General features: G+C 29.6%; 1 protein-coding gene across 1 annotated transcript; it reads right to left on the reverse strand.

Moving 5' to 3' along the window:
• Nucleotides 1-6,039: 6,039 nt before the first annotated feature.
• LOC124935096 lies at nucleotides 6,040-6,519 on the reverse strand. Its single transcript, XM_047475556.1, has one exon. It carries the CDS (start codon nucleotides 6,517-6,519, stop codon nucleotides 6,040-6,042), a length of 480 nt encoding a protein of 159 aa, XP_047331512.1.
• Between the last annotated feature and the right edge of the window lie 4,789 nt (nucleotides 6,520-11,308).

Here is an 11,308-nt window from a genome sequence, read left to right on the forward strand (position 1 = left end):
TTATTAAATATATGTATAATATTTATAATTACTTAAATTAAAATGTTAAAACAATAACTTATAGCCCCTATTAATTTCTCATCGACAAGGTTAATAAATAGACCAAGTCTTACGGATCATTTTTTATGTAGTAATTGTTGACCCCTTACAAATTAACCTTACAATATAATAATAATAATAATAATAATAATAATAATATAAATTAATTATATATATCTATATTTATAATAACTTATATCAAATTTTATTTATAATTAAAAATTATAATTATAATTAAATTCTGTGATAAAAATTTGGATAATTTATATATATTATAATAATAAACATATATTAATTAATTTTAATATATTTATATAATATTAAATAATGTAGGTTATAATTACTATTTAATTAATTATTTTATTATATATATATTAAAAGTTCATATTTTATATATACAAATAACAAAATTATATTAAAATTTTTTTTTACTAATTATATTATATTGTATGACTAATATCATAATTAATAATTTTAAATTAAATAATGTATATTATAGTGCTTATATTACTTAAATAAATCAATATATATATTATTTTAATTTATTAAATTAAAATTAAAAAATAATATATACTATCACTTCTCTGATTATCAGGTCTACAATTAAATTTTTCCTTCCACTTAACCAGCAAGGATTGAGATGTTCATTTTGGAGCAAGTTTGGTAAACTCTAAGGTAAACACTGATATTTATTTGAGCTTCATCTAGTTTGGTAAGTTTGGTAGAAATATGTTAAAATCTCGAATTAACTCTTAAAATCTTACAATTTTACGATTTCACATTGGGTTAACGAGTCTGGTTTTAAGTAAACTCTTAAATAGGTAACTCTTACGATTTTAAATTTACAATAATAAAATTTTACGATTTTACGAGTTTATAAATAATTTCGATTTTACGATTTTACGTTTTAAAAAATAAATTTATATTTAAAAATTAAAAATAAATTTATTATTTATTCAAATAAATTAATTAATATAATTAATTTTTTAAGTATAATTTTTTTTATAGTGTTTTATTTATTATTATTTTTTAATTAATTTTATATTTAAATATATAAATTTTTAAAATTGACTAAATATATGAATTTTTTAGTTATATATATAAATAATAATAATATATAACTATTATTTTTTTAAATTAAACTCTTACGATTTCAAGTAAACTCTAGATTTTACGAGTTCACAACTGAATAACGATTTTACGTAAATTCTCGCTTTTAACAAATTTGATTCTGAGATAGCTATACTTACAAAATATATATATATATATATATATCGAGAAAGTATTTTTAACAAATTTGATTCTGAGATAGCTATACTTACAAAATATATATATATATATATCCAGAAAGTATTAGAACAAATTTCATTTAATGTTGTGATGAAGTTGTTCAGATTCCATTGTTGACTAAGAATAAGTCTTTACCAGATATACAAATATAAGATTAGTTTTTTAATTTTCATTACATAACAGATAAAAGAGAAAATGCATTAATGGTTCAAAGACACAGTTACTAAAAAATTGCAGAAGGAAACTAGTAAAGAATGTTATTATTTTAGGTGAGTTCATTATGAGTTGTTTCGGTAAAGCTGGTAATTAAGTTATGCATTAATCAAAACAATAGTTGAATGAACACACTTAATCATCACTGATGAAGCCAGTTGAAAAGTTAAAAAGCTACATTAAATTGCAGATTTATTTCAAATGAAATTTCTTTTGTCTTCTATGTATATTTTTACTTCATCCAATTTTATACAACCATTTTGTGCCTGATTTTGGTCCCTGATTTTGTGTTTTATCTTCAAAGCATGTGAAACAGAAAAGGAGCTATCTAAAAGGCCATTTTCTAGTCATCATTTTTAACACAGTTCACAAAAACTTAAGGAGTAAATCTTTCATCATTGTAGTTAATAACAAAAAAAAAGGAGTGATTTAGGATTGTTGATTTTGTATTATGTTGTATCTTTTTGTAAATCAGAAATGCTAATTATATACAAAACTAATAAATCTGATTTCTGCAAAAATAATTAAGAATTGTTAAGAACCCTCATTTAACTTAATTTTTATGTAGAAGTTCCATCTCTCTTGAAAAATAATTACAAACAACTGTTGCCAAATCCACTTAAGGGATAAACAATTTGTATTTTTTGAAAGAGAATTTGAATTCATGATTTGTCTATTCAAATGAGATGAAAATTTTTCAGATCATCGCTCAATATCTTGTTTAAGATTATGTAAATTTGGTTGAAGTTGTTGATATAAACAATATGAGAGTGTTTTAGAGGAAACATACATAGCATCAGATTCTGAAATTCCAGATTTCAGAGTCATTTAATAAATCACAAGTGAAGTCTTGGTTGATGGAATGGGTTGAGAATTTGTCAAATTGTTGTTTCGTCAAACATTGTGTGACTCCAATTCCTCCAAACCAAATCAATTTTGTCTTCAACTATGAAAACCTAAAGTAGGACAAACCAGGATTTGGAAATAGTTATCTAAATAAATATGAGTTTTTCTCTAAAACCATCTTAAAATATGCTTTTGCTTTGTAGGGTTCTCCTGGGAAAATGTTAAAATGGAAAACTTCCATGTTTCCAAAATTCCTTTTGAATCCCTCTTTAAGTTATTCCATTTGAATACTTCATATAACTTAATTTTTAATTTTGAAGTTTCATCTCAATTGAAAAATGATTACAAACATCTGTTGCCCAAAATTCAAGTTCACCAATTGATTGCACCAATATTGTAACAAGCCAAAACATATATGTTATTTGTTAGTTCAATTGGTTTTGTCAATTTTATATAGGCATTATTTATATTTTTATATGCTGACCAATCTTGTAAGAATAAGTTTTTTATTTTATAATTTGAATTGTTTTTTATTTTTTTTTTTTTTTGTATAGAATGGACACCTGAAAAAAATGGATGATACTTGCGGAACAATGTCAACCTTTTCCGAAATATATTGGAGGGGTTGATTATTTTTTAGACATTGCAAGTAGTTCGAAAAGAATAAATAATATTGCATGTCCATGTATTAAATGCTATAATAAAATATATTTAGATAGAGCTTTGGTGAGAAAGCACTTGATTTTAAATGGAATAAGGACAAATTATAATTTTTGGAATTGTCATGGAGAAAAGAGAACACAAAATCATAATATTTGTGTGCAAGATGATATTGTTGATGAGAATGTGAATAGTGTATGAATCTATCTAATTTTATTTTATCAATGTTAATTCCGGGACCAGAGAATCGTGGAGATGCAATCGATATTTATTTACAGTCGTTGATTGATGAATTAAATAAGTTATGGGAAAACCGAGTAGAAATATTTGATGCATCGACTTCTCAAAATTTTAAATTGTTTGCCAATTTATGGTGGAATATTAATGATTTTCCTACCTACGCAAAATTGTCTGAATGGAGTATAAAAGATAAATTAGCATGTTAATATGGTAATAATGAAACTATCTTAATGAGATTAAAAATTTGTTAAAAAGATTGTTACCATGTGTCATAGACACTTTCTCCCTCATAAACATAAATTCTGTTTGATGTACAGTTGAAAATAGAATGGGACCTGAAATATTATTAGGAATGATATTGTTTTTTTGTCAAGTACAAGATTTCATAGGCATAATTCTAAGTAGAGACCCTACTAAAAACATAAAAATGTCTTATAAAAATAAGGGTGATATTTGAAACAAGATGAGTATACTTTTTGAGTTACCTTATTGGAAATCATTATTGTTGAGACGTAATTTGGATGTGATGCACATTGAGAAAAATATGTGTGATAATGTTCTTGGAACAATTATGGATCTTAAAGGTAAAACTAAAAATAGTCTTAAAGCACATATCGATTTACAACTCATAAATATAAGACATTCATTACATCCTATTCTTGTTAGAGGTAATCTTGATTGTCCCCTGCTCCTTATGTATTGTCTTCCAAAGGAAATAAACGCGATTTCTTAAAGATTTAAAAATGGTGGAAGGTTTTTGTTCAAACATTGGAGCATGTATAAATGTTAATAAGAATAATATTTCGGGTCTAAAGAGTCATGATTGTCACATTTTACTCGAATACCTTATTACTCGTGTAAACGTGAATTACGTCCAAATGAAGTTTATGAAGTACTTGTAGAACTATGAAAGTTCTTTCACATGTTGTGTTTAAAATCACTAACAAAGAAGAATTATAACAACTTCAAATTGATATTGTTGTGACACTTTACAATTTGGAAAATATATTTCCACCATTATTTTTTGATATAATGATACATTTGTCTATTTATTTAGCATTGAAAGCTTTGCTTGGGGTACCTGTTCAATATAGGTGGAAGAATCTAATAGATCAATATATGGGTACTTTGAAAATATATGTTCGAAATAAAAATTATCTGAAACCTTTAATTAGCGAGAGTTATCTTGTAAATGAAAGTATTGGTTTATGCGAAAGATATTTTAAAGATTTATCAGTAAATCAAACACATATTTCTCTATCCATATTTTCATCTATTGAAGAATTATCAACATAAATGACATATACGTATGAAGAAGATAATCGAGAAAAGACACATATATATACATATTAAAGAATTGTGAAGAGGCTGAGTAACCCAAATTTATATGTAGTGAGTATATGCAAGATAACTCAACTAGTGAATGTGATAAAGAATATAGAAATGGTTCTTTAAAGTAAGGTTTCTTTTTTTATTTAACTTATAAATTTACATTTTAAATATATATATATATATATTTAAATATATATATATATGTATTTAATTTGGAAGGTAAATATATATATATATATATATATTTAATTTGGAAGGTCGAACAGTTAACCGAAAAAAACTTTAGAGCTTAAAATTTTGGGTAGTGGTCCAATATAGTATGCGTAAGACATTTTATGGTGTAAAGTTAAAAGAATATAAATTCAAAATACAAAGACATGAACAATGTTTAACCAGACAAAATAATGATGTTCTTTTGGTTGACGACAATCACACGGAAGTTACGAACTATTATGGTGTTTTGACATAAATGATTGAAATGCAATATTTTTGAGGAAAACGTATTGTTATTTTTAAGTGAAAAGTGTTCGATGTGCATTATAGATAAATGAGAATTAAAATAGATAAATATGGATTTGTGAGTATAAATAAAAAATTAAAGTGTCGATATCAAAATGATCCATTTATATTGGACTCAAGAAAACCAATCGTTCTATGTGAAAGATAATGTGAAAGTCTAGGTTGTGAAATCATGACAAAGATAAAATCCATGATACTATAATGTGCGAGTATAATATTTTCTATTTTAAATTTCTAATTAAAATATTTATGTTTAATTTAATTTTAAATAAATATTATGATATTCATTTTTGAGATTTAAATATTTATACACATCTATTATTTTGTTAACACACAAATTTCATTTCTAGATAAAATGGAGCCTACAAATTTACAAATGTAGTATACCACCGGGGAGTTTATAAGCTCAAATAAATTATATGAGAAAGAAGAAAAATAATCATGCAACCGAATCCGATAGCACCACAATCCACACAACTAGAGACAAATGATATTAAAATCACGTAATTCACAACCAGACTAGGTATGAATATAATGTACACCATTTATAATAGTTTGAACAAATAATTATGTGTACACTTGATCAATTTTTTTTCTTGAAAAAACGACTTAGTGTCATTTTTCTAAAAACTCTCAAAAAGGGAAAAACGGACATAGTTCGTTTTATTATTCTAACAAATTTAGAATGATAAAAACAAAGTTTGAAATGAAAAAACGAAAACAATCCAAAATTACAAGTTTCATGACTTATTACAATGAATTAATTGAATCAATCTAATCAACCTATCTCACTTTAAATATACTAACTTTCGTGACTTCCGAATAACTGATTCTCCATCTTTCACATAATTCCTAATTCCCTTTGTCTTTAGAAACTCACCTCCAAGTATCGATAAGAGCTCAACAATCGGTCTTTACATCATTCCATACCTCAATTGTTGTCCTTTGAACCCTTCCATAAATCCTAGCATTTCTCTCGCTCCACGTGTGATAGATAACCAAAGTGAATCCACATATGAAGGTGCTTACTGGAAATTTTTTGCTTTTCGCTCTAGTTAAAACAGCTTCCTTGATCCCTTGCCAAATCATTGGAAAACTAGTTAACCCAATAGCCAATACAAATTCGTCCCATACTAGCTTGGTAAATGGACAGCCCCTGAACAAGTGATTAATAGATTCTTCATTTACCTCGCATAAAGGGAAACTATTATCTAGAATAGCCATATATCTTCGAATCCGATCTCGCGTTTTAGGCCTTTCCCAAAATTCTAACCAAATGATGAAACGCTGCCTTGGAATAGCCTTCGAGGACCATACAAGCAGAGCCCATACAACGATCTGCCCTCTCTCACGTATGACACTCCATATCTTGGTGGACATTATCTTCCCATTATCTTCGGCTTTCCATAAATGAATATCGGCTCTATCGTATATTTGGATATCACTAATATAATCAAGAACCTTTTATAAATTTGTTTTGCGACTCTTGAAACGTTTTGATTTTGACATTTCGTCACCCGTGAAATGTCTTGAAATTGTTTCGTTAGTTTTGAAATCTATTGAAAATTTTGAAATTTTTTATTTTGTGAGTTTAGACACTTGTAACTATTCAAGTGTAGGTATTTTTTTTAGCTCTTTTCTAATATTTTGTCACCTTTAAAACATCTTTAAGATTGTACGTCACCTATGAAACATTTTCAGAAATTATTAACGTATATTCTTCCTTGGAATATGTCATGAGGAGACCGTGTACAAATGATGTTCTTTGAGATTAATGTCACCACTTTAGGGACTTGTCTTTCTCCAATATGTTTCTCCCTAATTTTTTCGAGGGATTCGTTTGCTCGAACTTTGTTTAGAGGTTTAGATTATGCTTAATCTTTGAACCATGCACCAAGAGGTGTATTCTCACTTCAAAAACCTAGAGGTCACACACTTTAGATTCTAAAGCCTTTGATCTCTTTTCTATACTTAGGGTGTATATGATTGAATCGATGCAATCTTGTTCTTACTATACAACATGGATAAGAAACTAAATGAACAACACATTGCGATTTTAATATCTCAACATCTATGAGTATATTCTTTTTGTTCGGCCTCTTTTAATGACTAGGGTGTATCTGATAAATTCAAATACTTTTTTCTTTCTTGGCAAGTAGAGGAGAGTCTAGATGAACAATAATGTCGTGTTTCATATCTCAACCAACACAGTCTTGTTCGATTGATTTTCTTTAATGTCTTAGACACTTGCACTTGACCTTTGTTTGAGACGAGACATCGCCTCCGTTGACAACATTGTTCCGAGTGTGGGTATTTGTCTTTTACGAGTTCCCTCTTAAACGTTATAAATTGAAGCTTTCGTCTGGGATCGAGGTAGATCTGCTTATAAAGTGCCTTGCTCAGAGCCCACCAGTTTCCTCAACTTGTCAAGAGAAATTCGTTGAGGAGAAGCGTCTTTCCCGCATCCCTACTTATTTCTTGTGCTCGTTCATCGCTTTGCTTGGCACTATAAAAGTTCAAGGGTCTAACTCATTTTATACTAAAAAAATACCCTTAATATTGACATAAGGGTTTGATTATTTGTAATACCAAGTTCTCGTTGGCTTGAACTCTGTGAGGATATATTTTGTCCCAACTCAAGGATTGACTTGCTGAGGATTATACTTTTTGGATACAATGAATCGATTTCGTGGAGTTGATTTCGAATCGAATTTTGTTTTTTTTAATCATTTTTGTTTTAATAAAAATTCCCCTAGTATTGAAATAAGGATTTTGTATTTTTAGATTTATTGGGACCAGACTCATGACATATTTCCTATGTATTCTCATGAAAGAATAAATTAGGTATGAACATAGTTCTAAATTTATATAACGGATAGATCGTGATTCCAAGTTTTGTTGAGGATGGTTGTCTTAAGTCTCCGCTGGAGTGACCATTGACTTAAACTTACAAAGAATGTGATGATTTATTTTTCATCTTTTTAAAATTCCCTTTGTGTTGACATAGGGGTTTTGTTATTTCAAATTTATTAGGATCGAGCTCATGACAGGCTGCCTACATATTCTCATAAAAGGAGAAATCAGGTCTGAACGTAGTTCCGAATTTATATCGCATATAGACCATGATTCCAAGTTGAGTGTTGTATGGTTTATACTCGAGTGTAGTGGAGTAATGTTTATTCTTGTGTTCGGGATTATCAAATGTGTTTTTGGGGATTTACAAGGTATTCAGTTCCTTGTGTGAACCGATGGGGATTGTTTTTTATCTTATTTATATTTTTTTGATTTATCAAATTTTGGGTTATATTGTTATTGGGACCGCACCCGTGAAAGGCAGCCTACGTACTTTCATAACAAGGAGATATTAGATTCAAACATAGTTCAAAATTTGTTAGTTTCAAACTACTTGGGGTTCTATGAATGGATTCCATCACACATTCTCTAGACGAAGTATCTTTGTGGCATGTCGACATTAAAGGGTGCTACAAATTCTTCTTCGTCTAAGGTGGTCAATCGCGTGGTACCACTTAATATACCTTCTTGAAAAGGTTGGGTCCTTATTATGGGGTTTGAAGATTTCCTTTGGGGTCTAGTATCCATAGATTCTTCTTTAGGATTAGATCACCTTCTTGTATTTTCCGAGGCTTGACCTTCTTGTAGAACACTCTAGACATTCATCTTTGGTATTCTTGTGTGTTACATAATGCGTCTAACCTCTTGTCGTCCATAATGGATAGTTGATTATACCGCGACTTACACAAATCTTCTTCCACTACTTGTGTCTCAAGGAGAACTCTTAAAGTAGAAACTTCTATTTCGATAGGTTGTACTACATCCATTCCGTAAAATAACGCGAATGGAGTTTCCCCCTCTTGACATTCTAATAGCCTTTCTATAGACCTAGAGGGCTATGACAGCTTCTCGTGCTAGTCTTTGTAAGTTTGCGTGATTTTCTTGGTGATGGTGATGACGTTCTTGTTTGCTGCTTCTACTACGTCATTGGTCAGAGGGAGGTAAGGCAACGACCCGTGATTCTCAATGTGACATTTATCTAGTACTTTGAATACTTCTCCTCGGAAATGTCCACCATTGTTTGAGATCAATGCTTGAGGAACTCCGTAGCGTGTCATGATGTTGTTGCGTATAAACTTGGCAACATGTGATGACTTGAAGACCTTGTTGATTGAACTTCGTCCCACTTGGTAAAATAATTGATGGCTACAAGTAGGAGCTCATATCCGTTTGAAGCATGAGGATAGATCATCTTGTTGATATCTATCCCCATGTTGAAAATGGCCTTGGTGAGGTTATGTTATATAGTAGAGATGTTAGAATGTGCTTCAAGTTCGCGTAGACTTGACATTTGTGAAATTTTTTGACATACTCTATACATTTATGTTCCATGTTTTTCCAGTAATAGCCAAAACGAAGGATCTTTTTAGTGAGTGCTGATCCTTTCATGTTTAGGCCACATGTTCCTACATGTATTTCCTCCTTGATCTGGTATGCTTGAGGTTAGTTAATGCACATCATATTCTGACCATGGAAGGAGCGTTAATATATCTTTCTTGCGAGTAAAACGTAGGTGGTTGTGTATTGGCATAAAGCTCTCCTATCTATTTTCTAGAAATGTTAATGATATTAACCATGTTTGACGTACTTTTGTAAAGGTTTAAACCAAGGCCTGGGTGCCACTTCAGTGTTGGATATCATATTATTCTCGATGTATCGCTTTTGCTTCTATCGAATCTTCAAGGGTTTGATTTTATTTCCTTCCAGAATTTGAGTCATGACGGTTACCTGGACAAAGCGTATGCAAATCGATTCTGACTTCTTGGAGCGTGCATGAACGTTAGATGTGTATACACTCATTTTTGTTCCTCCAAAATTTATATTTTTAATAATTTTGAGCCTATAAAAATGATTCGGGATTCTGAAACCCAAAATATAATCATATTAGTAGTAATATTAGTATTTTTTATTTTTGAAAAATGTTTGAAATTAAAATCCGAAATATAAACGTTGGAAAAATTAGAAAAGAAAATTTGATAAATATATCCATGTCATTCTTTCAAAAACAATTTTTTTTGGAGAATAATATAAATTTAATTACGGGGTTTAATTTAAATAATTTAAACACTTTATTAATTTGGTATTATTTAGATATTTTTGGAATAGAATAATAATTCAAAACAAATAATTAAAATAATAATTAAGGTAAATATACCAATTGTTATTAATTATTGTTTAATTTTGAAGGTATCTTAGAAAATAAATAAAATCCAATATATAAATATATATTGATAATATTATTTTCTTTGTAGGTTTACAAAAATAAAAGAGGAGGTCTGACTCAGATTAGAAGAACCCAGACCAGAAAAGGTTCAAAATGTGACAAAAGCCCAAAAGGCAATGAAAACCCTAAAGTCCAAAGGAATGAGCGACATAAAAAAAGAAAGAAAAAGAAGAGTAAGAATCCTTCCGTCTTCCTCACTTTCATTTTTCCATGTTCCTACAACGCATATGCCTGATTCTTCAATGAGCTCCCGCTTGTCACTAGCGAATTTGACGGAAAGGGAGCTTTATCCCCCAACTACCCACGTCTTCAGTATAAGCCCGCAACGACTCTAATTCACTCGCTAAAAAGGAGGCATATCGATAGAAAAGGCTCTAGATCAAAAGGAAGAGATGAGTCACATGAAGAAAGTACAGTCTGCTATTCTAAAGACGGTAAGTGAGCCAACTATTAGAGACACCTCTAGGAAAATAGAGACATGGATGTACAACATGGAAGCAACAACGGACGCTTTTATACTTCATGAGACAAAGTACTTAAAGAATGATCCTACGACCTTCATGAACGAGTATATAATAAATCTAATGTCATACAATCTGGGTGAGGTCACGATGTCCCAAATTTTTCCTAGGTACTTGGAAGATACTACTTTGGAATGAAACACACGCCAAAATATCGCGGAAGATACTACTTTGGAATGAAACACACGCCAAAATATCGCCCAATACCAGACAATAGAAAAGTTGGCCAATGTGTTTATAAGTTGATTTTCTATGTTCGTAAAGGTCGAAAAGCTTGAAAGAAAGTTGAGACAGATGTGTCAAGGCCCAAACGAGACCTTCAAGAGTTATGCAAACTGATGGAAAGAAGTTG

The sequence above is a fragment of the Impatiens glandulifera genome, chromosome 4 (assembly GCF_907164915.1).
Source record: "Impatiens glandulifera chromosome 4, dImpGla2.1, whole genome shotgun sequence".
NCBI lineage: Eukaryota > Viridiplantae > Streptophyta > Magnoliopsida > Ericales > Balsaminaceae > Impatiens > Impatiens glandulifera.

Excerpts from the sequence above, each read along its gene's own strand:
- LOC124935096 (XM_047475556.1), bottom strand. The coding sequence starts at position 6,519 with ATGTCCACCAAGATATGGAGTGTCATACGTGAGAGAGGGCAGATCGTT.